The sequence below is a fragment of the Drosophila subpulchrella genome, chromosome 2L, assembly GCF_014743375.2.
Source record: "Drosophila subpulchrella strain 33 F10 #4 breed RU33 chromosome 2L, RU_Dsub_v1.1 Primary Assembly, whole genome shotgun sequence".
NCBI classification, from domain to species: domain Eukaryota; kingdom Metazoa; phylum Arthropoda; class Insecta; order Diptera; family Drosophilidae; genus Drosophila; species Drosophila subpulchrella.
The window spans coordinates 17,120,707-17,148,483 of record NC_050610.1 but is presented as its reverse complement, the minus strand read 5'-3'; the positions used below and the strand labels follow the sequence as shown (position 1 = coordinate 17,148,483).

The following is a 27,777-nucleotide window of genomic DNA, read 5'->3' as shown; positions in this document are numbered from 1 at the left end:
TTCAAAGGTATGCAGCAGATTTATCTTTATTTGAAGCTTATCTATTTTAACAAAATTATTACAAATTCTTTTGAAATAAAAAAATGTTTTAATTTCTTTGAACATTTTACTAATTACAAGGTAAGGAAAGTAGAATTTGTTTAGCAAATAAAAAGAAGTGCATACTTATAATATAATACAAGTACTATTACAACTTTAAATTTAATAATTTTTTTTGAACATTTTCAAATTACAAGGTAAGAAAAGGTAAATAAAAAGAAGTGCATACATATAATATAATACAAGTACTATTACAACTTAAAAGCTAAATAAAGAAGATTTTCACTTTGTAGCAACATAAACTACCTAGATTATCTCCGAGATAATCTACGTCATCCAGGTGAGAAAAGTTCCGTGAATTTTATCACTCGGCGAAAGGCACTTAAATATGGACCAGAACAAGTTGAAAAGCGAAACCCCACGGACGCTTTTATCTTACATTTTTTGATTGTTCAACGGAAAGTTTTAGTTTTAAGCCAAGTGAAAATTAGACATACAATTGGATCTGAAACATATCAAAAGAGCGAAATAAAATAAAAATAATCCAAGAAGACTATCAAAGTAAAATTAATAATTTGAATGATATAATTAATATTAATCATGCAGGCTAATAAACTGCCGAAAAATCCACGCGAATCTGCGGGGATTTTCTCCATTTTAATGTTCTGGTATGTATGTATGTATGGAATCATCAATAAAATTACATTTAAATTAACAAAGTTTAGTTATGTAAAAATATCAGTAGATAACAGAAGCTTAAAGATCACGTCTGTCACTTGTGATTACCGTGTTTGTATAAACTTTAATGGCAGTGGGTTGAGTAAACTCACTGTTATGCCAAACCTTATCACAATATTTATATATACATGTGTATTATTTTCCGCAGCTTCGCATTGCCCATTCTTTTCAAGGGCAGAAAGAAGACTTTAGAGCCCACCGATCTTTATACGACCTTAAAAGGACACAAAGCGGATACTCTGGGCGATAAATTCTTCGAGACTTGGCAGGCAGAAGCCAAGTCCTGTCGGGATAAACCCAAAAAGGAACCAAGTATATTAAAGGTTATAGCAAAGGTATTCGGATGGAAACTGTTCGTATCCGGCATATTTTGTGGAATTTTAGAATTGGGAACAAGGTATGTAAGACATTTTATTTTATAATATAAAATACATAAACAAATATTTATTGCACTTAAATATTTGTACCATCGTTAAATTACTTTTGTATTTTTAACAGAGCTACTTTACCACTTATTCTGGGAGCTCTGATATCCGAATTTACCAGGAATGGAAATGGAGATGGACTATGGGCGCAAATTTATGGATTAACCCTGGTTTTAACCACTCTGCTTTCAGTTCTTATGTTTCATCCCTTTATGATGGGTATGATGGTGAGTTTGAAGAGTACATAAGTGTTTGTTTAAGTAATAATATGTTTTTATTTATTTTCTATAGCATCTGGCCATGAAAATGAGAGTGGCAGTGAGTACGGCTATATATCGAAAAGCTCTTCGATTAAGTCGCACTGCATTGGGAGATACAACGACGGGTCAAGTCGTTAACCTTATATCCAACGATCTGGGCCGCTTCGATCGGGCCTTAATTCACTTCCACTTTCTGTGGTTGGGGCCGTTGGAGTTGCTCATATCCTCGTATTTCCTATACCAACAAATTGGAATAGCCTCACTTTACGGAATCGGGATACTACTTCTATATCTTCCTATTCAAACCTTTATGAGCAGACTCACTTCGAGGCTGAGACTGCAAACAGCCCTAAGAACCGATCAGAGGGTTAGGATGATGAATGAGATTATATCGGGCATCCAGGTGATTAAAATGTACACCTGGGAGAAGCCCTTTGGAAGACTAATCGAGAGACTGCGACGCAGTGAGATGAGCTCCATTCGCAAGGTGAACTATATCCGAGGTACTCTTCTATCGTTTGAGATTACTCTGGGTAGGATTGCGATATTCGTGAGCCTTCTGGGATTTGTCCTGATGGGCGGAGAATTGACTGCAGAGAGGGCTTTCTCCGTAACCGCTTTCTACAACATCCTGCGACGCACAGTGACCAAATTCTTCCCGAGTGGTATGTCGCAATTTGCTGAAATGATGGTTACCCTTAGAAGAATTAAAGTATTTATGATGAGAGATGAATCTGGAGTTCCGGAACTTGAAGTTGGACATATAAATGGGCTATTCAAAGAAAAACCCCTCGTGGAATTGCAAGCTTTTCGAGCCCGCTGGAATCAGGAGCACGTGGAACCCACTTTGGATAATATAAACATCAGTCTGAAGCCACCACAATTGGTGGCTGTTATTGGACCTGTGGGTTCGGGTAAATCCAGCCTAATTCAGGCTATACTAGGAGAACTTCCTTGTGAGTCTGGAAAGCTAAAGGTCCAGGGAAAATTTTCGTATGCCTCCCAGGAACCCTGGCTTTTCAACGCCTCCGTTAGGGATAATATTCTATTCGGTTTGCCCATGGATAAGCAGCGGTATCGTAATGTCGTTAAAAAGTGTGCTTTGGAAAGAGATTTCGAGCTGCTTCAGGGAGATCGCACTTTTGTGGGCGAAAGGGGAGCCTCCCTATCCGGAGGTCAAAGAGCCAGGATCAGTTTAGCCAGAGCTGTTTATCGGCAGGCAGATACCTATCTCCTCGACGATCCTTTAAGCGCCGTGGATACCCACGTAGGTCGTCATTTATTCGAGGAGTGCATGCGTGGCTTTCTCAGAAATAAACTAGTGATCCTAGTGACCCATCAACTGCAATTTCTGGAGCATGCCGATCTCATTGTGATAATGGATAAGGGAAAAATAAGTGCTATTGGCACATATGAGGAAATGCTTAAAAGTGGTCAGGATTTCGCTAAACTTTTGGCCAAAGAGACCCAGGAGGAAAAGGAAAATTCTGATGAGGAAAATGCATCTGGCGATGCGAAGGTTGATAAGTCAAATTACTCCCGTCAAAGCAGTGGTGTGAGTAGAAACAGTATCACATCACTGGATTCTGGAACGGAATCTGTATTAGAAGATGAAAGGCAACCCGTTCAGGAATCGCGATCCAAAGGAAAAATTGGATTGGACATGTATGGGAAATATTTTTCATCGGGTTCAGGATGGTTCCTTGTTGTCCTGGTGGCATTCTTCTGCCTGGGCACTCAAATTCTGGCTTCTGGAGGGGATTACTTTCTCTCTTATTGGTAAATAGCTTAAAAAGTTCTTTGTATTTTACATTTTGTAAGCTATTTTCATTTACAGGGTAAAAAACAACGACTCCTCTTCTTCGTTGGATATTTACATATTTAGTGGAATCAATGTGGCCCTCTTGATCTTTGCACTGGTCCGAACTTTACTCTTCTTCAGCATGGCTATGCATTCATCCACCCAGTTGCATAACACCATGTTCCAAGGTATTTCTCGAACTGCCCTGTATTTCTTCCACGCAAATCCATCAGGCAGAATCCTGAATCGATTTGCCATGGATCTGGGACAAGTGGATGAAATACTGCCTGCCGTCATGCTCGATTGCATACAGATATTCCTCACAATCAGTGGAATTATAGGAGTACTGTGCATCACAAACCCATGGTATTTGGTAAATACCATGACCATGTTTCTGGCTTTCCATTATCTTCGTAAATTCTATCTAAGTACTTCGAGGGACGTGAAAAGATTGGAAGCCGTAGCCAGATCTCCGATGTATTCGCATTTTAGTTCCACTTTGAATGGCCTTCCCACCATCAGAGCTATGGGTGCTCAGGAATTACTGACTAAGGAATACGATAACTACCAGGATCTCCACAGCTCAGGATACTATACTTTCCTCTCCACAAATCGAGCTTTCGGTTACTATTTGGATCTGTTTTGCGTGGTTTATGTTATATCGGTAACCATAATGAGCTACTTTAATCCCCCGCTGGATAATCCCGGACAAATCGGTTTGGCTATCACCCAAGCTATGTCCATGACTGGGACTGTACAGTGGGGCATGCGGCAATCCGCCGAGCTGGAGAATTCCATGACGTCCGTGGAAAGAGTGCTGGAATATAAGAACCTGGAATCGGAAGGTGAATTCGAGTCTCCAGAGGAAAAGAAACCACCCAAAAACTGGCCACAAGAGGGTGAGATTAAGGCGGAAGAACTTAGTCTGCGATACAACCCCGATCCCAAAACGGATAAAGTATTAAAGTCGCTGGATTTCGTTATCCAACCACGCGAGAAGATTGGCATTGTGGGAAGGACGGGTGCCGGTAAATCCTCCCTTATAAATGCCCTCTTCAGATTGTCCTACAACGATGGGTCCATGGTGATAGATGGTAGGGATATAGCCGAAATTGGACTTCACGATCTACGCAGCAAAATCTCCATAATACCCCAGGAACCAGTGCTATTTTCCGGTACCATGCGGTATAATTTGGATCCCTTTGAACAATATCCTGACGATAAGTTGTGGGAGACCCTAGAGGAGGTTAGATATTGATAAAATTATTCATCGCATCTTTATTTAAACTTTCTTTTTTTCTTAGGTTCATCTTAAGAAGGAGGTATCCGAGTTGCCGAAGGGTCTTGAAAGTATGATCGCTGAAGGGGGTGCTAACTACAGTGTGGGTCAAAGGCAATTGGTCTGCTTGGCCAGGGCAATTCTTCGCGAGAATCGCATCCTAGTGATGGACGAGGCCACGGCAAATGTTGATCCTCAAACAGACGCCCTCATTCAGTCCACCATTCGCCGGAAGTTCAAGAATTGCACTGTGCTAACCATAGCCCACAGGTTAAATACGATCATAGATTCGGATAAGGTAATGGTTTTGGATGCCGGCAACCTGGTGGAATTTGGATCACCCTATGAACTTTTGACGCAATCCTGGAGCAAAGTATTTTATGGAATGGTCTTACAGACAGGTCGTTCTAGTTTTGATCATCTTCTGAAGTTGGCACACCAGGTGAGTAAAAGCATTAATACTATACAGTTTATTGCTAATGTATTTTTTACAGGCCCACGAAAGTAAATTGCTATCGGAATAAAAGCCATTTCTTTAAATAATTATACATTTTGCTATCGCTTACAATGATGTGAATCTTATATGTATATACATACGTAGTTTTAAATAGATTTTGTTTAAAACAAAATAGAAAACTCATAAAAAAGTTGTAGAAATACCACTAAGCTAATATTAGGCCGTTTTAAATAATAAAATGGAATGGTGCTGTAAATTTCATAATTTTAAATTTAACCGCGCAACACATTAAAGTATGACCGTTTGTTAGAACCTCCTTGGTTTTTCTATCGAAATCGATAGGTTCAAAAAGTAAACAAACATATGAACGCGAGAAGAGCAGGAATTATATTAAACATGGCCAAAAATGTTAAGAAACTTACGTTGGCCAACAAATTGGCTAAACGGGGAGCTGTGATAACACCCACAGAGATAATAAGCCGACAGAATAGGGCTGATAATGTGAGAGTAAGTATTTCATAATATTATGATTATAGCAAAAGTAATGGCGCAGTTTCTGAACCTTCAGGATATTGAGGATCTAGTGGGTGCAGCAGGATCTAGTAACTCAATTTACTTCTCACCGATTCGGACCCGCAAGCAGCGTCAATTAAATGGAGAATCTCTTAAAATGGAATCCCTTAAAAAGGAACCCCTATCTCCAACTCGAGTTCCGCCAAAAAAAAATAAAAAGGAAGATCATACGGTGACCAAAATTCAAGTGGGTTCCGCTACTATAGTCAAGTGTAAAGTTGTCCAAGAAGCTGCAGACTCTCCCATAAGAATTGATAAGATCAAGAAGGAATTGGAACCACAAATAAAGCAGGAACTGAATATACAAGAAAGCCTAGAGGGCTTAAAAAGTATTAAGACAGAACTGGTTACCAAATTTGATCCAAACTTATATCCGGAAGTACAAGCACCACATCCCTTATGGTATAATCATTTAGAAAACATTCGCATCATGAGAAACTCTAAAACTGCTCCTGTGGACACCATGGGATGCCATCGCTGTGCTGACTCCAAAGCAGATGCAAAGGTATTCTTAATAAACAGAATACAGTTTATGGAATATTTTAAATAATAATCATTTCACAGACCCAACGTTTCCAAAACTTAGTAGCCCTGATGTTGTCCAGTCAAACCAAGGATCAAACCACCTTTGAAGCCATGAATCGCCTTAAGGACCGAACTCTTACGCCACTCAAATTAAAGGAAATGCCTGTGACGGAACTGGAGAACTTACTCCATCCCGTTTCCTTTTATAAGGTTTGACAAAACAAAATATAAATTCCTGAAATCTATTTCTCTTTATGCCTATCAATTTCAGAACAAAGCCAAATACCTTAAGCAAACTGTGGAGATACTTATGGAGAAATATGATTCGGATATTCCGGATAATATCAAGGAACTTGTGGCTCTTCCAGGAGTTGGACCCAAGATGGCTCATATTTGTATGGCAGTGGCCTGGAATAAGATCACCGGAATTGGAGTGGATGTCCATGTGCATCGCCTATCAAACAGATTGGGTTGGGTACCAAAGCCCACAAAGGAGCCGGAACAAACCCGGATTGCATTGGAGAAGTGGCTGCCTTTTAGTCTCTGGTCGGAGGTTAATCATCTATTCGTTGGATTCGGTCAAACCATTTGCACCCCAGTAAAACCTAACTGTGGAGAATGCCTTAACAAGGATATTTGTCCTTCGGCCAACGTTGAAATTAAACCAAAAAAGAAGAGGGACCGATAGAAACATATTTTGCGTGCTAGATTCAATACCAACGTTTATAAAATTAGCAGTATTAAGCGATGAATTGTGTTAGCCATCTCAGGAAGAATAAGTTCCAAAGGGACTGCAAGTCCAAAGTGTTACATCGAACTAAGATAAGATCATTCAGAAAGACCTACAGGCTTATAATTTTTTAGTTACACTCATTCCATTAAACAAATTAAGATAACTTTTTGGATTAAAAAGAATATAAAAACTCCACAATTGTTTTTTTTTAAATACAAGGGTATGGATTTATGGAAGTATATTTCAATTTATTTCCCCATTCAGTATATACCAAAAGCCTGGTATTTCTTTAACTTCAACCTACGGCCACACTTGCAACTCCAAATTCGCGCGTTTTGTTGTTTACCGGCGCCCTATTGCGAAATTCATTTAAAAAACTTAATTCTAAGCCATAAAAAGCCAGCAAAATGAACGATTCTTGTAAGTAGCGGCCGTATCCTTACGAAAATAATGAAATCAATGGTTAAAACTCGTTTCTAGTTGGAGATTTTAATGCCACACAAACTGCGCCCGCTGGAGCAGCCAGCAATCAGAAGGGAGAGGTGAGTGAATAAAACACAAATAATCCGTAAGTTATACATGTTTTCGGGTACCTAAATATAGGGAATAGTGCCACTGGTGATTAAGCAGATTGTGGATGCCCCCGAGGGCAACATCGAGCTATTTGGCATGCAATATGCCATGGCCTGTGTGGTGGGCATAGTGCGAAATGTCGAGACATCCTCGACGAAGATTACTTACACCCTGGAGGATCATAGTGGCAGAATCGATGCGCACTACTGGCTGGAGGAGGGCGATGCCCTCAAGGCCCCCGAAGTCATGGTCAACAACTATGTGAAGGTCTATGGCACCACACGATCGCAGGGGGGTCAGAAAACATTGATGGTCTTCAAGTTGCTGCCCGTTTTGGACCCCAACGAGGTGTGCACCCATCTCCTGGAGGTGCTCAATGCCCGCTACAGGGCCGAGGATTACCAGAATAAGGGCGGATCTGGTGCAGTGGCTTCTGCCGGCTCCGGCTCCATGGCCGATTTTACCGCCTCCCAGAGCTCGGCCATTGTGAGTGGGCTGGATCCCAAGCAGCAGGCCGTCTTCCAGGCCATCAAGAGCAATGTCTCCGAGGAGGGCATCTCACGCAAGGAGCTGAAAGCCAAGTTCTCTCACATCAGCGACTCAGAGTTGACGTAAGCGATAGTTTACTAATTGTAGAAAATGCGAATTCCTTATAAACATTTGGTTTCGTTTGTTTTTTAGCAACATTCTGGACTTTATGATTTCCGAGGGACACATTTATTCCAGCATTGATGCTGATCATTTCATCTGCACCATGTAAATCGAATCTTAAATCCAAAAATTGTAATTCTTAAAATGCGTATTAAATATATTAAGTTTATAAAAAAGCTCATCAAAATGAATCAAGTTTCAAGAAAACTCGGATGGCAAAATTCCAGTAATATACGTACTGGATACGTAGGTGTCCATACGGATACTCCTACTCAATTTGGGAACTAACTTTAATTTGTCGCTTAGAATTTGAATGCTCTGAGATCTATATATTCACAAGAATATATACTCAATAATACAGTTTAGTAAAAATCAAATACAAATTTTTAAACAAACATATAAATTTACCTTCAATGTACTAGATTGGGTACTTTATTTGAGAATTAAAAATCTAAATGTTTTTATAAATTATTAAAAGTAAAGTATCTGGTAATTGGATTTACTGCTTTTCCTCAGCTAAAAAATTAAATGCAAAACATAAAATATTATTTTTGTTAGGTTAATTAAATCCGGTGGCGCCCTCTAGGTGGTTCGATCAGCTGTTTATTTTCACCACGGTTCAGACTATCAGCTGTTTGACCCTTACGTTGACACCCTTACGTTTACGTTACGTTTTCTTATGTTTCCCTTACGTTTGCCCACAGCGGCTTTTGTTTTTTTCTCTCCTCGCGGTCGGTCGGTTTTTAATAGCATTCTGCCTTAAAGTCCATCGCCAGCCGGCTTAACAACAGTCTTATCAATGAATTAGTCTAAATACCTCAGCTCAGCCAATTAAGGAAGCACAAAGTCGAACACAAGCTATTTGAAACATGGAAAACAAACAAAAAAACTGGCTGCAATCTCTGCTTCTTGTCGCACTCTTTCTTGGAAGTTTCGGTGAGTTATAATGTCAATTTATAATGTTTAATTGGGAAAATGGGTTTCGGCAGATGCAAAAGCACGTAGAAAGTTAAAAGTAAAGTTGAATGAACCTTTTGTTGCTGCGTTCACCCACACCAACAAGTGATAAACAACATTGGCATTGCCGCTCCTCCACACAAACAAAAAACAAAAGAGAACTTTTATCTGACACACTTTCCAATTGGAGCAGCTGATTTTGGACAGTGGGACGAAAAGGTAGCAAAGGTGTTAAAGTTTTAAAGGTCAATAACAAAAATTATTAAAGGTGTTAATTTAAAGTTTTTCATTGATACATGTGTGTATACTTTTTATTGTTATTTCATTAAAACAATATAGACTTTTATTTAATATCTACGCTAACTCCCATTATTCTTTAAATATGATTAATATTTAAAAGTTATATTTGCCATATTTTGGGATAACAAAATATACAATCTTTAAAGTTCTTCAAAACATCAGAACACCCGAGACTACCCGACCTTTGCTATCTATCACCCCATCCCTTCTTGGGATTATCTCTACCTCAAACACAGTCTTCCACTATTCGTGATAATGCCGCCCACTGTGCGGGCCACTTGTTGATAACCTCGACCCAGGCTAAATAAATGAAAAAATATCAGCCTGTGGGTCTGCTTCTGGGTGAAAGTTATAACAATTCGATTTACTAATGACGTGTTCCATTCTTTCTTCTTTGCCCACATTTCTGTAGACCAGGGAAGAGCGGCTTTAATCCCTCCGAACAGCCAGCAAATCTTCAAGCTGCAAAATCAAGTAATTCTCGAAGAACTGACGGCAGGTTCAAGTGCCAAGGAGACGAGTTATACATTTGAGACTGACCTTAAAATCAGTTCGGTCTGGAGTCGGGATGAAGATCAGCTACTGGAGGTCTTTATCAGCGGAAGTCGGGTTGATGCCTCTGGAAAATCCCGACCTATTACCCAGATACCCGACAGACCTTTTTACATCAGTCTGGTTAAGGGACAGCCTGAAAAGGTTATAGCCCATAGTTCAAAAGATCAATCCGTGTTAAATTTGAAGCGCGGAATAGCTTCCCTGCTGCAGTTGAGGTTGGATGGCTCCCAGGAGGAAGAATTGGATGTTTCTGGCCTGTGTCGAGTTTCCTACAAAGTGAAATCCTCAACGAAGGTGGAGAAAAGCAAAAGACACTGTTCTCTCTGGGATCTCCGGGTGAACTATCACCCAGAGGAAGCACTAGGCATTACTCAGCAAGCCCAGGAGCAGGTCTCCTACGAACTGACTTCGGAGGGAACTCTTTTGAAGGCAGAGTCCATGGAGAGTCACCGCCTAAGCCTAGCAGCCAAACCGGATGTGGGAAGCTCTGTGAAGAGTACTCTAATCCTGCAACACATCTCCCAGGGATCGGAGGAAGTGAAGCAGCTGGAACTGGACAGCTTGGAGGAGGTCATCCAGAGCCTGCTAGACTGGAATCGCGTCTTTAAGCTGGAATCCGATGTAGATGGCATGATCAGCGAGATCAAGGAGCAAACTGTAAGCAAATGATTACACATTTGAAATTTAAAATGAAATATATCTATTTTTCCAGCTTGAGGAACAACTGAAGGCTTCTGTGGAGGAACTGCAATCCGAGAACGTGGGCAAATCCTCGCTGGCTCTGGCCTACGTCAAACTAATCCCCTTGGCCCGCATCACTAGACAAGAACACTTCGTAGATCTGCTCAATGAGCACTCACAACTCCTGCCCCAGCTGGTGGATCTTTTGGGTGCTGTTCAAACCTTCGACGCTCATAATGCCACCTTTGGATTCCTTTACAAAGAGGCGGAAACTACAAACGAGCAATTGGAACTGCTGGAGAAATACTTGCAGTCCCTGGCGGTGGCCACGCATCCGGATAGGAAAATAGTTGAACACCTGTACGGATTACTAGAGTGGGAGTCTATACAGAAGCAGTTGAAGCTGAGAGAGAGCATTATCCAAACTTTGGCCACCCTAACGCGTCAAAGTCGATTCGATGTGGAAGATCCATTGCTGCAGCAGGTGCGAACCTATATCCTGCAAGGTCTCTCCTCCAAGGAGCCCACTTTGTATATCAGGGCTCTGCAGAATCTCCAGGATCCCGGCACTATTGATTCCCTGCTGGAGCAGGCTCAAAGTGACGAGGAGCATAATTTATCGGTGGCTGCTTTGCAGGCCCTAAAAGCTTTTCCTCCGCGCAGTTTTAGTCCCTCGCACCGCCAGCAGTTTGAAAGTATTTTCTACCAGCAAAAGCGGCGCTTTGATAGCTCTGCTCGCACTCTGGCTTTGGATATTATCCTGTCGCTCAGGCCAAGCCAGGAGCAATTGGGTCACCTGTTGGACTACCTGGCCTCTAATGATCGCCAATTTGAGATTAAAACCTATGTGCTGCAAAAGCTGCGAATGCTTGCTGAACAGTGTCCGCGTTTCAGGGCTTTGTTTGAAAAAGAGCTGGCTAAAAGGAAACAGGTTAACAACTACAATGTGCTGGGACAAAAGGGTGAGTGTTTTGCTTCTTTATACTGAATATATAACTAATTTATTAATCAATAATTTCTAGGTCTGACGACAGTCCTGACCCGCCAGCTTTCTGTGGCTCCTGCCTTCAACGAATCTCTACTAAGTACCCAGGAGGTATACCAGGGAATCCTGAAGCGTGGCTCTGTGGAATTCCTGCTCCACGCTGGACGCTCCCAATCCAGCAGCTTCAAATTGGGCATCTACACTGCCGGTTTGGGTTCGCTGGTGGGCGATAGTGACTCCGATGATGGAAATGACCAAATCCCGGCTGATGATGAACTGGGTGGCGAGGAAACGGTCACCGCCGGCATGGAGATTAGTGTGCAGGGCGCCCAGCTGCGACCCCTGATCTTTTTCAGCGGTCAGACGGAGTTAATGGGTCACGTGTGGGGAGGAAGTGCCTCAGATTCGACGCCCGCCTACCAGGCAACCACCTTGGCCCAGGACAACGAGCACTACATAATCCTGGCATCGGGAGCCACTCTTCATTGGCGAGTGCTGGGCGCCAGGAGTGTGGATCTCAATGGCAAGGTGGGATTCAGCCTGTGGAATCGAAATGCTCAGACGGAGATTCAGCAAAAGTGAGTCGAATGCCACAAATTCAATGAAGTGATTAGCTAATCTAGGTTTTGTTTCTCTATCCTTAGCACTGGTAGCGCTGTCCTTGGTCATGTGGCTGTTGGTTTCACCTATGCGAAATTAGTGCAGGATTTCAGCCTCACTCACGAACCGAAGTTGAGTCTGAATGCGGATCTGGACTTCTACAGTGGCATTAAGCTCTGCATGCAACTTCAGCGACCTGAACAGCTGCTCAAGTGAGTTTCTCCAGGCATATTTATAAATCATCTTTATTAACTCAATATTTTCTGCCAGACAAACCTCCAGTCGTTCTGTTTTCCTACAGTCCGTGGATCGACCTTATGCCAAACATGTGCGTGCCACATTGTCGCACAAAACTGCGGGCTGCACTTTCGCCCTCAATCAGAAAAACAACGAAATGTGCAACGTCATATTTAGCGAGCAATAGAGATTATTGGAGATTCCTCTTACAAAAAGAGATAAACACTTGAAACTGTAATGCTATATTAAAAACTCAGAGATTAAGACTCATTATAGTTATAAACGAAAACGAACAAAGGCAATCAAATTTTCAAAAACAAAAATTGTTTTATTTAAAAATGGTTAATATTAATTTCTGCTACGTTTAATACATGCTGAATTAATATATTTTTTGCTCATTTTCCTCCTCTGTCTGGCAAATAAACCGGAAACTATAGTTACAAGGATAATCGTACATTTCACCATTATAGAGGAACACGCAGTCGGAAGTGTCCAATCGAGTTGGTCGAATAGATGCCCATTTCAGAAAAGGAGCTGGCTTCCCGGTGGCCACGGACAAGAATTCGTCCTTGTGGCCCAAGTCATTGATGCCCAGCCAGTAATGAGTGTCCTTGTTGAGGCTCGCCTGAATGGCCGTCAGTTCCTCTTGGTCCTTAATGTCAGCCAGTTGAGCTCCCATATTGCGACAAGATTTTGAAGCAGAGGACCAATTCCTCTCAGTTAGCTTTTCAATATAAAAGTATTTCGAGCCGATTTGCTCGAATCCCAAATATTTAACTTTGGTCTCCACTCTGAGTAATGTTTCTTGTAAGGCTGACAGTTGGCTTTCCAACTCATCCAGTCTATCAGTCAAGTTCTGCTGGTTGATATCCATAGATTTATGTTGGAAATCCAGTGAGGTTTCAAAGGTGGATTGTTTTTCTTGCAAGGCAGTCAGTTGACTTTCCATAGTGTACTGCCTTACCAGGACCTCGTTAGATTTTTTTGGATCACTTGGATTCCTTTGATCCTGGGGGATGGTCAAGTGATTCAGCACCGGTGTTAAAACACCAAGGCAGAATCCCCCACATTGGTTGGGAGGATCTTTTAAAAGGCAATCGGACTTAGGCTCTGCAAAAACTCCATGACAATTCAAAGCAATAACCCCAAAAATCAACACAATCGCTAGTTTCAGCATTTTAATCACGTATTACCAGTTAACCCGAATGTTTTAAATGTACTGAATCCTCGTTTATATACCAAATACTCTTATTTATTTAACAGAAAGATAATTAATTGCATTAAAAGCTTAAACCAATTCAGTTCGCTAATGAATATTGATAGGGCTGATTATTTATTTGCAGAAAAACACATACTCAATTCACATTGCACATGCAGCTATTCCATAAGTACGCACAGTTGGACAATATCTCTGTGTCAGGATAGTCTTCTTCCCATTTTAACAGGTGTGTTTTTACGCGTCCTTTTTCACCATATCGTTAATGCCAAATTAGTACCAAGTACCAGCAAAATCTACTTCTTTTACCATAAGTATAAGAAAACGGGCCCAAATAAAACATACAATATTTTTCGCGGTCCTTTTCAAAACCAGTTGGCTACGCCAATCATTATTCTTTTTAACCAAATCTGGCAACTCTAACTCAACAAATAAGGTTGGCAACATGGCTAATGGCCAAAACTCGTTTAGCGGTGTCACACACCAGCCCATTTAATAAGACCATACTTTTGGTATTTTCAAATGCGTAAAAATGGTATTAAAAGTATATTTTTTAGACCCGAGCGGTATAATCCACAGATAATCCCGCGGGTCACACTGCTTAGAATTCGGTTTGCAAGCGAAACAAAATAACAAATAAACAATTAGTGCAGCGATATTGGCTACTTGCAATTACGTGGACCAAAGCGTGGGCGGCATCGGTGAATCGTGATCTATTCTAACCAAACAATTTTCGGCCCAGGAAAACCCAATCAAGAATACCCCGCACACACACATGCAGCCGCACACAGGAGACAACAACCACACACACAGGCGCAAGTTGTAGGAGCACCAGAGGAAGAAGAAGAAGAAGAAGGTAAGGCGCAGGTAGAAAAAGAGGAAGAGGAGAAACACCCAGAAATTGCTAAAAACAAAAAGAACACACATTCTTTTTTGCATTGGAATTTGCAAGCGGTAAGACGGCGTCAACGAGTGCAAGCGAGACGGAAGTCGCGACCTTTGCCTCAATTACAAAACACCACACATACACACTCAAGGAGTGGGAGTGGGAGAGGTAGCGCTACCTTCTTTTTTTTGGCGTGCGTTACATGACCACGAATAAAGATATATATATATATATACGTACGTACATATTTATATAGTGGCAAGTGTCGCTGTGTGGGTGACTAAGCCCTACGGTCGATAATTCAAGGAAGTTCAAGTTCCCTTCCCAGAAAGTGCATTCTTGATTTATTGACAGCTGTTGCTGATTGTTCCACTGTGTTTTTTTGTCGTTTACGCTTTTCCTGCCCCACACAAGATAACTCCCCTTTGTTCTTTGGAACTTACAGTGCCCACTGATAAACACTTGACTAGTGGGGGCAGCCCATGATAAGCGAAAATAAGCCGGAAAGTGCGTGCCAATTGATCGGGGGAGATGTGTCATTTAAAAGCGGTTCTAAGTCAATTTGCATTTCAATCTGGCGACAGTATTTTACTAGTAAACAAATAACAAACAAGCTGCACTTGCTCACGTGTTCTCGCCAAATTAATGCAGTAAAAACCCAAGCACAAGGGAAATCGCCACTCGTACATAGGGAGAAAAGTCTATTAACATCATATATATTAGCTATCATTTCTTATATTTTAATTGCTTATAAAAGGTCAGTGATTGAACCCGGCCTTTTTTTCTTAATTGAACAAATGTCCCCTACATCTTAAGTTAGCAATTCCTATATGGTTTAATCATTTTTCTCTGTGTATACAATCAATATGCAATGGTCATTCAACAATTGAAATTGAATTCATTTACCGTTTTCTTTTTCGTGTCGTTGATGACTCACATGGCAACATTATTATACAATCTATTGTGTGAGTCGGGGTGTTTGCTATCAAAATTATAGATGACCAGCAATCGTCGAGGAAATTGTACGAAAAAAAAAGTACAGAAACACAAACGCACACGCCCGTGATAGTCGCGAATTATGGCGAAAATTAATAGCCCATACAGTGCTTCCCAGTCGTGTAATGTCATTAATAAGTTGCATATTGTAGGCAATTCTTTATCAGTAAAGCTATGTCGGGAATTTCTATTATATTTGAGCTGACTTTAATCATTTGTGTTTCATGTGTTCCATTACTCATCGTTAATAATTTACATTCATTTATTTTTTTAAGAAATCAACACATTGCTCACAATTATACAGTGTTTTTTCTTATCAGTCCCCACAAATGTATTCTGGACATTGTTTCCTTAGCTTACCCATGATTTATATTAATATTTATCATTCAAATATGATTTATAATGCGATAAAGTAATATAATTCTGTGAAATGTAGACTTTATCACATCCTTAAGCAAATTTACTATTAATTTCCCCAAATTTAGTGTACGATCATTTTGAGAAGCACTGTACAATAGTAATAACAAAAAACGTGAAAACTCGCGGCTTACAAATTGTAAGAGGAGTTTATAACACGAAAAAAGTGAAGGCCTATTAGCTAACAATATTATTGCAATACTGTCGTTTACATTATATACTACACAAAGCTAAACAACTATATCTTATCTGCGGCTAGTCGCTTTCATAATAAAATAGAGCTGGCATTATCTTTCTCACAAGATTAGGCTTTTAAAAAGTCGAGAGTTAAATGGGCCTAAATAGAACTGAATAACATTGTTTTCTCACTTAAAGAGCTTTTGTAAATCCCTTTTACGATAAAACAACTTGTTTTTGTGATCTGTTGTTTCCTTAACGCTAGACCTTTAGAATATGGTATTGGCTTAGCTTTTATTCAGCAAAGGGTGGTAATAAACGCTTCCTTTTCGACAATGTTGTACTTTTGTTGGTTATTGATAAACCATTTACGTATGTAGACCGTGTTCCGGACTTATCTTATCAGCTCCCGAACACGCAATTTCCCATTCGATACTTTCCACCACCAATGCCGTACTCAAAGCTCGCTTTCTCTTTCAGAACGACAGCTCCCCGAGGTGGTGAAGGTCACTCAGAGGGAGGAATACACCGCTGAGGAGGCGGAGGAGGAGCACAAGGAGCACACACACTCAGCCACTAAATGGCCGATGGAAATGGGCTGCCAACGGGTGCAGCTTCCGGCGTCATGGAGCTCGGTCAGACAGTGAATGGAGCTGGAACCGCCAGCCCCACGCCCACCTCCAGTTCGGGGGCGGGGGCTAGTGGGAGTGCCAATCAAGGATATCATCAATTAAGCGTGACAAGTGAGCAAACAAAAGAAACAGCAGGCAAAAGAAACAATCAATAATGCCCCTAAATCCTTTCAGTTGAGGGAGCTTCGCTGCGCAACAATGGCTTCCTCAAGCCGAATCCCTACGTGGAACTTCTGATCGACAGCAAGAGTAAGCGGAAGACGGACTTGGTCAAGAACAGCTATCTACCGAAGTGGAACGAGGAGTTCACAGTGCTGGTGAGTAGAGTAAATAATTACTAATTAATTGCCAATCTAAAACTGTTTTTCCGCCCGTAGATAACACCCAACTCCACACTGCACTTCAAGGTGCTGGATCACTCCAGTTTCCGTAAAGATGCCATGCTGGGAGAGCGGATCATTAACCTGGCGCACATCCTGCAGCACTACAATGGACGGTGCGAGTTCCTCGAGCTGTCCATAGACCTGTTTGTCACTAGCAAGTCCGACAATCGCCAGACGAAGAGCGGCGAGCTGGTGGCCATCCTCAATGGCCTCAAACTGGACATGAGCAAGCTGCAGATTCAAACAGCGGGCGTCCAACAGAACGGCAATCCACCCGTCCAGGCTGTCAATCCGTCGGTGGTCAGTGAAGCGGCCGCAGGACACAGTTGCACGATTTACGGTGGCGTGCGAGCGCGGATGCGACTTCGCTCGGCAAGCGGCAACAGCAATGGTGGAGAAAGCAGCTCTCCCTTGCCGAACGGAGGAGCGGATCACAGGAGATCTGCGCCAGCTCCGCCCGTGTGGGAGCAGCAACAACAATCCCCGAATCAACCGCAACCCCTAAGAATGGTCAATGGCAGTGGGGCGGCTGTGCCGCAAACAGCACCGTATCCCCAGCAGCCTCCAGCACCCGCACTTGCACGTCCTCTAACCCAAGTGTATGGAGCGCTGCCAGAGAACACTCCGCCATCTGGTGTTTATCTGCCAGCAGGAGGAGGAGCGGCTGTCGCAGCAACTGGAGTTTCAGGCCCACCCATGGAGCAGTCCGGAGTGGGACTGCCCGTGAGCCAGAGCACAGATCCGCAACTGCAAACACAACCGGCTGATGATGAACCCTTGCCGGCTGGCTGGGAGATCCGGCTGGATCAGTATGGACGGAGATACTATGTGGATCACAACACACGATCCACCTACTGGGAGAAACCGACGCCACTGCCTCCGGGTTGGGAGATCAGGAAAGATGGACGCGGTCGAGTTTACTACGTGGATCACAACACTAGGAAGACCACCTGGCAGAGACCGAATAGCGAGCGTTTGATGCACTTCCAGCACTGGCAGGGTCAGAGAGCTCACGTTGTTTCGCAGGGCAACCAGCGATACCTGTACTCCCAGCAACAACAGCAGCCAACGGCAGTGACCGCCCAGGTGACGCAGGACGACGAGGATGCACTGGGAGCGCTGCCAGATGGATGGGAAAAGAAGGTAAAGTCGTTTGCTTGTTTGTTAAATTGTAGTTATTTTAAATTATTCTTTCCCTTAAACAGATCCAATCGGACAACCGAGTGTACTTTGTTAACCACAAAAACCGAACCACCCAGTGGGAGGATCCACGTACTCAAGGGCAGGAGGTGAGCCTAATCAACGAGGGCCCGCTACCACCCGGTTGGGAAATTCGCTACACAGCAGCCGGCGAGCGCTTCTTTGTGGACCACAATACGCGACGCACCACCTTTGAGGATCCGCGACCAGGAGCACCTAAGGGCGCCAAGGGGGTGTACGGAGTTCCACGCGCCTACGAACGCAGTTTCCGCTGGAAACTCTCGCAGTTCCGTTACTTGTGCCAGAGCAACGCTTTGCCATCGCACATCAAGATCACGGTGACGAGACAAACCTTGTTCGAAGATTCCTACCACCAGATCATGCGCCTGCCCGCCTACGAATTGCGGAGGAGGCTCTATATAATATTCCGTGGCGAGGAGGGACTGGATTATGGCGGTGTATCCCGCGAGTGGTTCTTCCTGCTCTCCCACGAGGTCCTGAATCCCATGTACTGTCTGTTCGAGTACGCAAACAAGAACAACTACAGCCTGCAGATAAATCCCGCCTCATACGTCAATCCCGATCACCTGCAGTACTTCAAGTTCATTGGTCGCTTCATTGCGATGGCCTTGTATCATGGACGATTTATCTACAGTGGATTCACAATGCCGTTTTACAAACGCATGTTAAACAAGAAGTTGACCATCAAGGACATCGAGACGATCGATCCGGAGTTCTACAACTCCCTTATCTGGGTGAAGGATAATAACATCGATGAGTGCGGCTTGGAGCTGTGGTTCAGCGTGGATTTCGAAGTCCTCGGCCAGATAATCCATCACGAGTTGAAGGAAAACGGCGAGAAAGAACGCGTGAATGAGGAGAACAAGGAGGAGTACATCACGCTGATGACAGAGTGGCGGATGACGCGGTAAGTCCTATATGAAATAAGTGATACATTGTCAAATTAAGACTATTAGTAACTGAAAAGATGAGATTTTCTGTTTGGTTGCTTGTTACTATATGGTTTTTTTATTTATCTTTTTATAGTGGCATTGAGCAGCAGACGAAGACGTTCCTGGAGGGCTTCAATGAGGTGGTGCCTCTGGAGTGGCTCAAGTACTTCGATGAGCGCGAACTAGAGCTGATCCTGTGCGGCATGCAGGACGTGGACGTGGAGGACTGGCAGCGCAACACTATTTACAGGCACTACAACCGCAACTCCAAGCAGGTCGTCTGGTTCTGGCAGGTGGGTGACCTTACAAACTAAGTGCCAAATGGCCACTAATCCGGATAATTGCTTTTGCAGTTTGTTCGCGAGACGGATAACGAGAAACGGGCACGCCTGCTGCAGTTTGTGACGGGAACATGCCGAGTGCCAGTCGGAGGATTTGCCGAGCTGATGGGCTCCAACGGGCCACAGCGCTTCTGCATCGAGAAAGTGGGCAAGGAGACGTGGTTGCCGCGCTCGCACACCTGCTTTAATCGATTGGACCTGCCGCCGTACAAGAGCTACGATCAGCTGGTGGAAAAGCTGACCTTTGCCATCGAGGAGACTGAGGGCTTCTGCCAGGAATGAGTGGCAGTCGATTTGTGGTCGGTTTGTTGATTAATGTTTAATTCCAGTTGAGCGCCTGCGTTACCGTCCCCGTCCCCACCTCCCCCTCCCTATCCCCATTCCCCTCCCCAGTTCCCACTACCCATTCCCATTCGACGACCACGTTGCGTTAAATAGTTACTGTTATTATTATTACATACGTATGTATTACTACTGTATACTGTAAACACAAAACACACACTTTTGTCTGTCTATTCCTATGTTCGCCACCAAGTGCGAAATTTGTAAACGATATATGTATGAATGTATTGAGCGCCTATTTTAGAGTTATTTATAATTGGTTAGACATAATTTCATAATTCCTCTTTGTAAATTTCAAACATAATTTCAACAATTCGTTTCTGTTAATCCTCTTTTACCTCTCTATCTTCAATTGTAATTTTCGATACATTTTTTCCGTCTGTATTTTTTACGCCGATAAATAAAACCACCTGCAAGTTCAGCTAAGCCTTGATGATACCACAATTCCAAATTTTTGTTCAAGGTATGCAAATACAATTTCATAGGCATACCTCCGTTTTGGCTCACAACAAGCTGCTCAGCAATCGCAACTAAATGTTACGTTTTCGCCATAAGATTGCACTCTGATTGCTTCTAGTTCAATTGTACAACGAGCCCCGGCTTGCATGTTTTTAACCACTATTGGTGAATTTATATTTGTATTGATACGCTCCACTTGTAAATAGTTTACTCAACCAAATTCTAATTGTTAACGAACTGAGTTTGGTTTACTGGCAAACTGTTTTTAACTGTTCGATTGTTTATCAAGTATACACACAAATCTAAATAGAAACTATATTTTAAATATGTATATCCACACTAACGAACACATCCACACAGGAGATATCGTGAGAACTTGAAACACCGCAATGCAAACAAAATACGTTAGGGTTTTAACATACAAACAAGAGAATACACTTAAACCAATAATGAATTCAAATAGCAATAATTGTTGTTAACAAAACTATAAATGAGAGATCGACGGCAGCGATACATATATTAAATACGCTACATAAATGTGCAGACTAAGACAAATCGGAGAATAAGGAGGAGCGACGTATATAGGGTTGATTGTGTACGATTACATATTAAATATATATTATATATTAAATAGATTTTATTTAGTTTAATGCAATGTGTACTGTATTATATAAAATAAATGCAAAATTATTTAGTGATACACAGCTGTGTAATTATTCATCATGCCCCAAAAATCCTTGAGGGCATTTCGGATGTGTCGACACTGCGGTTAGTTTTCGCTTAGTCAGCTGCCAAATCGGTGATGCGGCAATAAATTTAATTATTTTAAGCGCATTTTTGGGCAGCGCTAGCATTTTAATGCCCCGCAATTAAAATGTATATCAAATATGTAAAAATCGCATTTCCACACCAGTCGAGTCTCGTTTTGGTCAGCCAGCGAAGCGGCCACTGAATATCCACAATGGGCTACTGATAACATCATCATCATCGTTATCCTCCGGTGTCTAACCTACATTTTTCCAGCGCTTCCTGGTGGGTGGTGCGCTCAAATTTAACAAGCTGCTCCATTATTTATTGCGGTTAAATTGCGAAAACGCAACAGTCAAAACATGAAAACTATACAGGGTACAGGATAAGGTAAGGTACACTGGAATGTTTTTTATCCCCTATCTGATGATATAGGGATTTTGGCATAAAAGGATCAGCAAATGTGTATGTTTGGCAGAGTATACCATTTAATTTAAGATACTTAAAATATAGTTTAAAAGTATATTTATTTTTTTTTTTTGCCGGATATATTTTTAACGTTCAAACTAATCACAAATATTTCTAAAAAAATTAATTAAAACGTATAGCTTGTTATTTCGAATCCAATTGAAAGTACATTTATAAATAAGAGTTTTATTTTCGAAAAATTGAAATTCCTTTATTTCATCCATACATTTTTCAAGTGTTTATTGGAGCCTCGCAAATAACACCTTCATGCTGCTTGGGGATTGGGGGCTTCCCCCAGGCTTCTGGCTCCTGGCTCCTGGCTCTCTCTTCCTGCTGGCTCCAGGCCCGACGCGTGTATTGTTTCGTAATTACGCCACAAATGGGCGGGGTCATGGGTCGGCGGAGGCGCCACCTTCCGGAGGCCACCTGGGATACCGGGCTCGTTGTAGGTGCTACCAATTTTCACTTTCATCCATGATTTATGTATGCGCGGCCCATGCTGCCTTGCCAATGGGTGCAGTTTTTAAAGTTAATAAAGAACCAGGGGTGTGCTGGTTATAATTGCTGGAGAGTGCCACTTATTTTCAGCACGTTGATGGATGAGTATGATTCGATTTGACCTGACCTTTTTCTGTGAATGGAAAGTAATGTTTTAAAACGATTTCGTTTAAATTTATCATTCAAAATAAACGATCTTTCAGCGCTGCCAACTTATTTGATCGTCAAGTGTTGCCATCTGTAAATTTCAGACACAGCGTTGCCAGACTTTGTTATGCCATTCACATCTGCGCATTTGTTGTCATTTGGCTGGCTATGTTGTTGTTTCAATTTTAAAATTGCGAATTTAAGTATCAACAAAAAAGTCTATATAAGATAAAACTCGGAAATGGATAGTATGGCCAAATCACCCGACGTGCAGTAAGTTATAGGACAGAATAACCTACATACGTATGGCTAATTCAGATTTTTGGATTAGTATACCCGGCTTCTGTACGCCCTTGCGCTCCAAAGAATTGCTGGAAAGGCACAGATCTACCAGGTGTACCCCCAAGAAAGGATACTTAACCCCACAAAATGGACAAAGAACCAAACCCCCAAATTTGCAAAATGCCAGCATACCCTCTATATTCATTACCGATGGGGATACGGGCTTGGAGCGCCCGAACCAATTGCTACAGCGTCTGGAGAGGTCCATTAATCGATCATCCTCTGCCTCCAGGATACCACCAAAAAATGCATTTTTATCAACCCAAAATAGGCAACGAGCCTTGGAAAGGCCAAAAACTCTAGAATTTAGGTAAGTTGATGTGGTATTTCATCATTAATCATCTAATTCTTGAACCATTAAATAGGTGGTCAAAGAAAGCCATAACATTCTCGGAACCTCGTCCTTTACGCTCTAAGGAACTTCTGGGGGATCTGAAGTCTCTGCATAAAGTAACTTCTGCCACCAAGGCAACTTCCCAAAGCAATCTGAAGAACCAGGATCTTCTAAAGACTCGAGAAAAGCGGTGTGTAAAGGCTATTTTTAAAGATAAATCGCATTAGAAAGTCTTGTTTGTTAAGATATGTGTTTCACCTACAATAAACTCAGTAATTGATTTACATTATTTAAAAATACCATTAAAAGTTTCAGTTTCTAAAACTTTCTAATGCTCTTCAAGGAGAACAAAAACTGTATTTAAATTTATAAAGTTTCTCCCACATTTAACCAGCTGCACATTCATACCATCCTCGGAACCACAACCCATCCGCCCAAAAGTGATCCTCGAGCGGGAGCGCCAAGAGGCAATAAACAATCGCTTAGTATTAGCATCGATTGACCGCCCAAGAACAAAGCGGCCAACGACCAGCTTTTCATCGAGCAAGCTGTTGGTGCCCCAAATTGGATTCTCGTACCCCAAGGATCCCAAGAGCCTTCATACAGCCAGCAAAGCAACCAAGCTGACCAACTCAAAGCGAAAGTTGGATTTCCACACTGAGCTGGGCAAGGATTCGCTGCGGCTGAAGCTGGATAAGATGGCAAAGGAATGGCAGAAAAAGTCCGAGTACCAGTTACGTCAGTTTATCTCGGATTTTTTGAAACAACTAGTGCGCCTTCTACCCTTTAATGGGGTACAATTTTCGCATCTTAGCAGGAATAGCTATGTAGAGCAGACGATGGAGGCACTGCAGCAGCTCCAGTATTCTAAAGAGGTGAACAGAAGCTGGTTTCGAACGACTAATACGCCAGAAGCCATGGGCCATGTGCTGGAAATACTCAACTTTTTGTTGGATATCGTGGAAAATCGAAAGGGCGAGGGGATGTGTATGTTTCCCATTGCTTCAGAGGACCAGCCAATACCTAAGCAAAGGCAAGGAGCCAAGGAACCCAGGAATCCAAAGGTGGAACAAGCTTTAGTGGTACATAACACTACTAATGATATAATAAGCCTGGAACAAAAGTTAAATAATCTCAAAATAGAGAAAGAAGAGTTAGACAGCTGTGAAGGTATACCCATATCCACCAATGATTTGGATAAGATAATGGATCGGGTTGGGAATCGAGACGTCGCCAGACTATTGGATGCTCAGGAGGAGAACCTGCATAAGCTTCAGCTGCATCGTCTGCGTCTTCAAGAGTTTTCCGAGCTTGTAACCCTCGCCAAGTTAAAATTAAAACGCTGCCAAGAAGGCAATAAGGAAAGCATTGAAGCCTTTAATGAACAAATCCTAGATTTGGCAGACTCACTGGTTTTTAGAAATAGGCATATCAGTTGTCTATCCCAATTACATTTAGGCCTAAATCCCACAATAGAGGATATTCAGGAGCGTATGGAGCAACTGCAGCGTCTGTATGAAGATAACTACTTAAATCTCCAGCAGATAAAAATATAGCCGCCCCAAGGAAACCTTTAGGCGTATTAAGTCATTTTCCTCATTAAATCTCTTAAGGTTCCAGTTAATTTAAGCAAATATTTGCGTGTTACGTAAGCTGCACACTGAACCCACCAACGACGCTGCTGGCTTAGTAATTTCTTCCTGAATTTCACAGATTTATTTAATTGAATTTATCAACTGGAAGTCTCGGCAATGTCCTGGCCTGGATTTAAGTTCGTGTAATTGACATTTAAATGAGTCATCGGCAGCTTGGCTACACTTACTGAAAGGAAATAGCTGAAAAGTTAAGCGGCTTAACTTCGAATACATGAATAATTACATTTTCAAAAGCTTTATTATTGCTATATTCTGTGCTGTGTACATTTCTTTTCTTATTTTTTTTGGTTAGCTGTATGAATTATTTTAATGTGAAATTTACCTAAAGCGAAACCTGTAAAATACCTTAATTTCAAATATTTCATTTATTAATTACAATAATATATATTGTATAGAGACTGTCAAAGAAACAGAAAAAATCACTTTAATTTTGAGATTACAAAATAAATGTATCGGACTTATTAAAGAGGTATATATAATATGTTAGTAGACAAGTTTTATTGAAAAGAAAGCAAAAGTGTAACTGCTAGGCAGAGGGTTGTGTTTCACTCTTGCTCGGTTGTGGAAGACTTGTGGATTGGCATTAATTTAGAGGTCCTGCAGCAAGGACGTCCCCTAACGAGGGGGTGGGCTGGCCAGCTATATATGCATTTGCTCCGGTTAGATTTATAATGCGTTTGTGTTTGTGCCCCAGAGTGGAACTAATAATCTTATTACTCAACTGGAAGAGATGCAAGGCAGCGTCAGTCCCCGGCAAAACTTTGAAACTATAACCGCACCGCACCCGCAAACGGAGCTGTGAAATTAAACAGTGAACTGCATAAATTATTTCTCTGCATCAAAATGTTTAAAGCCCGCTTGTAAATCTGGAAATCCAAACGGCCCAAACTGCCGTCGAGTGCGAGAGCAGGCAAGTGTAATAAAATACATGAATTAGTGTAATGGAAATGCGAATTCCTAGAGCAAACAATGCCAAAATTTCGAATGCAAATTCCCCCAGCCAAAAACAACACACAACAAGCTGAATTTTGCGCAAATTAAACAATAACAACACGAAGGATCTGATGCAAAAAGTACACATACACCACACCTAGAGAGTGCAGAAATGTGTAAGGATAAGGCCGATGCCAAGGAAAATGTGGTCCAAATGCCAAGATTAAGCCATATAGTAGTTAGTTCAGGCCCAGCTCGGAAATAGTTATCTGCTGCACAGCGTCGTGTGTCATAACTTGTACTCCTGCACCCAACTCCGTAGACAAAAATACCTTCAGAGACCGCCTTTAAAACTTGCCGAAAGTCGGGCCAAAACAATTACGGTCTGTGGTGGAAGGTAGTTGGCAAATGGCAGATGGGTGGGTGGTATATTGTGCTGTCTTGTACATTATTTTCCTTCATAAAACAAACACTCACCTCGGCAGCCACACTCACTCACTCACTCACAAAAGAACAGCATCCACATTTACCATCCTCATATCCAGAACTGACAGAAGCCGCATCACAGCATCACTGGAGTGAAATAATCGCATATCGTAAACTTTGACTTCGAGCTAATGAAGAATTGCGGAGCCCGGAAAAGCTGCAATTGAGTTAATTAGCCGAGCAGGGAACTTCAAGCAAATGGAAAGTGTCATGCCGTTCAGACAGTGGATGCTCCCCAGAATGGTAGCTCGTTTCAAGGTATTTATATTTATAATGCCTGTATGTGCTACTTAAGCAAATTGGATTTTATTCAAGGTAGTTGTATGAAGGAAACAAGTTGGCTGCTATCCTTTCTCTTAACTTTGTATATCACAAATAAGGAAAATGAAGGAGCAATTTAATAAAATGAATATTTTTATTTTCTCACATTGTATGTATGTGTTCTCCAAAGACTTCTGAAGTTTTTATGCCGAAAACTGATTCCAAAAAAATATAATAATCTTTATATTGTAATTAGCGATCTATCACTGTACTTTCCCCGTCTTTATACGAAAACTTTCGAACTCGTTCGATTGTCAAGCAAACAAAGGGAAAATTCACTCGACAATCTAAAGGAAAAACGCTCGTGCCAATTTCGCTGTACGAAAGAAGAATTGCCGAAAATCAAAAGGCACTATTTCTTCGACTTCCTTTGCTGTCTTTTTTTTGGACCTGGCACTAATGGAAGAAAGTAACGAGTGTTGTAGTTTTTTAATTTCGGACTCTGGACCATTCGCGGGGCTGCCCCCTGCGCTTTAAGTTGAAGTGAGGCGGCTTTAATTTGAAAATCGTCTAGCGAAAGCAAATAAAATTTGTATGCGGAGCGGTGGAAGCCACCGGATGATGACTAGCCGGGTGAACTGTTTTCTATGTGTCCTACGGTTTTAGCTGCCGCTTTTCGCCGGGAAAAGGAAAAAATGTCAACTGCAGCGTGACCAAGTCCGCGTCCACCAAACCAGCCGATGTCGAGTCATGCGATTGCAATATTTATGCAGTTTGTGCAGCGTTCGCTATATTTGACAGTTCCTCTTCCGCTCGACAGGAGCAACTCTCTGGCCATATCCTTCGAAGGGGCATTGCCGTAATGAGCCCAGCTGCAGGGGGAAAATAGTCCATTATAAACCCAATTGTGATTATTACATTTTGTCAGCCATTCGCATGAAAGTGATACCAAGTTATAGCCGAATACTGAATTTTTTTTTTGTATATAATAAAAGATGCAACATGATATAAAATTTATATTTTATAACTTCAAGTGAGGCTTAAGTCAAGAAAAGCATCCCATTAAGTGGGTATAGGGAACTTTTCTGCTTGTTTTCTGCCGCTACACAAACAGTGTAGAACAGCAGTTGGCTGACCCACAACGATAAGATCCCCCTGAAAATTACTTACATAAATGAAAGTGAAAATATCATTGTATTGCGTGTCGAGCGCTGTTATAAAGGTGCCGAAAAGTATGCTATTCTTTTTTATTGCCTACTTTTAGACACTTTTAAAAGAGCTTCAGAAATTCGATTATTTTTTATGTAACTGTTTTCTAAAAAATTTAAAAAAAATTGAAAAATAATGAAAAATAATAATATTTTAAATTATTTTTTTCACCAAAAAAAAATTATATAAAAAAAATAATAATAATAATAGGAAAAAAATCTTTTCAAATTACTATTAGGTTTTCAATTTCTCTAAATACCCTAAATGTTTTACTTGAATTGAAATAAAAAACCTTTTCTTAAATATTTGTAAGTCCAAGGATTATT

General features: G+C 41.6%; 7 protein-coding genes across 9 annotated transcripts; 6 read left to right on the top strand and 1 right to left on the bottom strand.

Annotated features, from left to right (window-relative positions):
* The first annotated feature begins 639 nt into the window (after positions 1-639).
* LOC119547825 (probable multidrug resistance-associated protein lethal(2)03659) lies at positions 640-5,285 on the top strand. The gene is made up of 7 exons (XM_037854847.1): positions 640-707; positions 926-1,174; positions 1,276-1,429; positions 1,494-3,241; positions 3,300-4,509; positions 4,568-4,984; positions 5,037-5,285. Exons 1-7 carry the CDS (start codon positions 640-642, stop codon positions 5,064-5,066), a joined length of 3,876 nt encoding a protein of 1,291 aa, XP_037710775.1. The 3' UTR covers positions 5,067-5,285.
* Positions 5,286-5,343: 58 nt separating this feature from the next.
* On the top strand, positions 5,344-7,023 carry LOC119547826 (endonuclease III-like protein 1). Its single transcript, XM_037854849.1, has 4 exons — positions 5,344-5,506; positions 5,568-6,077; positions 6,137-6,307; positions 6,369-7,023. Exons 1-4 carry the CDS (start codon positions 5,363-5,365, stop codon positions 6,783-6,785), a joined length of 1,242 nt encoding a protein of 413 aa, XP_037710777.1. The 5' UTR covers positions 5,344-5,362; the 3' UTR covers positions 6,786-7,023.
* A 94-nt stretch (positions 7,024-7,117) lies between these two features.
* Positions 7,118-8,233, top strand: LOC119546944 (replication protein A 32 kDa subunit). The gene is made up of 4 exons (XM_037853584.1): positions 7,118-7,250; positions 7,311-7,372; positions 7,434-8,014; positions 8,085-8,233. Exons 1-4 carry the CDS (start codon positions 7,238-7,240, stop codon positions 8,161-8,163), a joined length of 735 nt encoding a protein of 244 aa, XP_037709512.1. The 5' UTR covers positions 7,118-7,237; the 3' UTR covers positions 8,164-8,233.
* Positions 8,234-8,764: 531 nt separating this feature from the next.
* Positions 8,765-12,686, top strand: LOC119547948 (microsomal triglyceride transfer protein large subunit). The gene is made up of 6 exons (XM_037854998.1): positions 8,765-8,990; positions 9,724-10,523; positions 10,579-11,509; positions 11,570-12,110; positions 12,177-12,344; positions 12,403-12,686. Exons 1-6 carry the CDS (start codon positions 8,924-8,926, stop codon positions 12,554-12,556), a joined length of 2,661 nt encoding a protein of 886 aa, XP_037710926.1. The 5' UTR covers positions 8,765-8,923; the 3' UTR covers positions 12,557-12,686.
* Positions 12,687-12,748: 62 nt separating this feature from the next.
* Positions 12,749-13,546, bottom strand: LOC119546326 (accessory gland protein Acp29AB-like). The gene has a single exon (XM_037852526.1). The coding sequence runs from the start codon at positions 13,544-13,546 to the stop codon at positions 12,749-12,751; it is 798 nt and encodes a 265-aa protein (XP_037708454.1).
* Positions 13,547-14,169: 623 nt separating this feature from the next.
* LOC119546827 (E3 ubiquitin-protein ligase Su(dx)) lies at positions 14,170-20,338 on the top strand. The gene is made up of 7 exons (XM_037853418.1): positions 14,170-14,441; positions 16,542-16,804; positions 16,868-17,010; positions 17,071-18,219; positions 18,282-19,204; positions 19,324-19,522; positions 19,583-20,338. The coding sequence occupies exons 2-7, from the start codon at positions 16,642-16,644 to the stop codon at positions 19,850-19,852; spliced, it is 2,847 nt and encodes a 948-aa protein (XP_037709346.1). The 5' UTR covers positions 14,170-14,441; positions 16,542-16,641; the 3' UTR covers positions 19,853-20,338.
* A 951-nt stretch (positions 20,339-21,289) lies between these two features.
* Positions 21,290-24,934, top strand: LOC119546479 (kinetochore and Eb1-associated basic protein). Of its 3 annotated transcripts, XR_005219174.1 has the most exons (7): positions 21,290-21,508; positions 21,823-22,230; positions 22,288-22,504; positions 22,563-22,883; positions 22,939-23,097; positions 23,302-24,555; positions 24,621-24,934. XR_005219174.1 is itself a non-coding variant. In XM_037852768.1 (6 exons), the coding sequence occupies exons 3-6, from the start codon at positions 22,473-22,475 to the stop codon at positions 24,461-24,463; spliced, it is 1,674 nt and encodes a 557-aa protein (XP_037708696.1). In that variant the 5' UTR covers positions 21,290-21,508; positions 21,823-22,230; positions 22,288-22,472; the 3' UTR covers positions 24,464-24,934. The 3 variants fall into 3 exon arrangements, 2 of the variants coding, with proteins under 2 accessions (XP_037708696.1, XP_037708697.1); XM_037852768.1 differs by having other exon boundaries at positions 23,302-24,934; XM_037852769.1 differs by lacking the exon at positions 21,823-22,230 and having other exon boundaries at positions 22,336-22,504; positions 23,302-24,934.
* The last annotated feature ends 2,843 nt before the right edge of the window (positions 24,935-27,777 follow it).

Coding starts and splice junctions, on each gene's coding strand:
- LOC119546827 (XM_037853418.1), top strand. CDS start 16,642: ATGGCCGATGGAAATGGGCTGCCAACGGGTGCAGCTTCCGGCGTCATG. Junction 16,805..16,867: donor TCATCAATTAAGCGTGACAA/GTGAGCAAACAA, acceptor AAATCCTTTCAG/TTGAGGGAGCTTCGCTGCGC. Junction 18,220..18,281: donor CAGATGGATGGGAAAAGAAG/GTAAAGTCGTTT, acceptor TCCCTTAAACAG/ATCCAATCGGACAACCGAGT.
- LOC119547825 (XM_037854847.1), top strand. CDS start 640: ATGCAGGCTAATAAACTGCCGAAAAATCCACGCGAATCTGCGGGGATT. Junction 1,175..1,275: donor ATTTTAGAATTGGGAACAAG/GTATGTAAGACA, acceptor TATTTTTAACAG/AGCTACTTTACCACTTATTC. Junction 4,510..4,567: donor TGTGGGAGACCCTAGAGGAG/GTTAGATATTGA, acceptor TTTTTTTCTTAG/GTTCATCTTAAGAAGGAGGT.
- LOC119547948 (XM_037854998.1), top strand. CDS start 8,924: ATGGAAAACAAACAAAAAAACTGGCTGCAATCTCTGCTTCTTGTCGCA. Junction 11,510..11,569: donor CAATGTGCTGGGACAAAAGG/GTGAGTGTTTTG, acceptor AATAATTTCTAG/GTCTGACGACAGTCCTGACC. Junction 12,111..12,176: donor CAGACGGAGATTCAGCAAAA/GTGAGTCGAATG, acceptor CTCTATCCTTAG/CACTGGTAGCGCTGTCCTTG.
- LOC119546479 (XM_037852769.1), top strand. CDS start 22,473: ATGGATAGTATGGCCAAATCACCCGACGTGCA. Junction 22,505..22,562: donor GCCAAATCACCCGACGTGCA/GTAAGTTATAGG, acceptor TTTTTGGATTAG/TATACCCGGCTTCTGTACGC. Junction 23,098..23,301: donor CTAAAGACTCGAGAAAAGCG/GTGTGTAAAGGC, acceptor ACATTTAACCAG/CTGCACATTCATACCATCCT.
- LOC119546944 (XM_037853584.1), top strand. Junction 7,373..7,433: donor CCAGCAATCAGAAGGGAGAG/GTGAGTGAATAA, acceptor ACCTAAATATAG/GGAATAGTGCCACTGGTGAT. Junction 8,015..8,084: donor ATCAGCGACTCAGAGTTGAC/GTAAGCGATAGT, acceptor TTTGTTTTTTAG/CAACATTCTGGACTTTATGA.
- LOC119547826 (XM_037854849.1), top strand. CDS start 5,363: ATGAACGCGAGAAGAGCAGGAATTATATTAAACATGGCCAAAAATGTT. Junction 6,078..6,136: donor ACTCCAAAGCAGATGCAAAG/GTATTCTTAATA, acceptor ATCATTTCACAG/ACCCAACGTTTCCAAAACTT. Junction 6,308..6,368: donor ATCCCGTTTCCTTTTATAAG/GTTTGACAAAAC, acceptor TATCAATTTCAG/AACAAAGCCAAATACCTTAA.
- LOC119546326 (XM_037852526.1), bottom strand. CDS start 13,546: ATGCTGAAACTAGCGATTGTGTTGATTTTTGGGGTTATTGCTTTGAAT.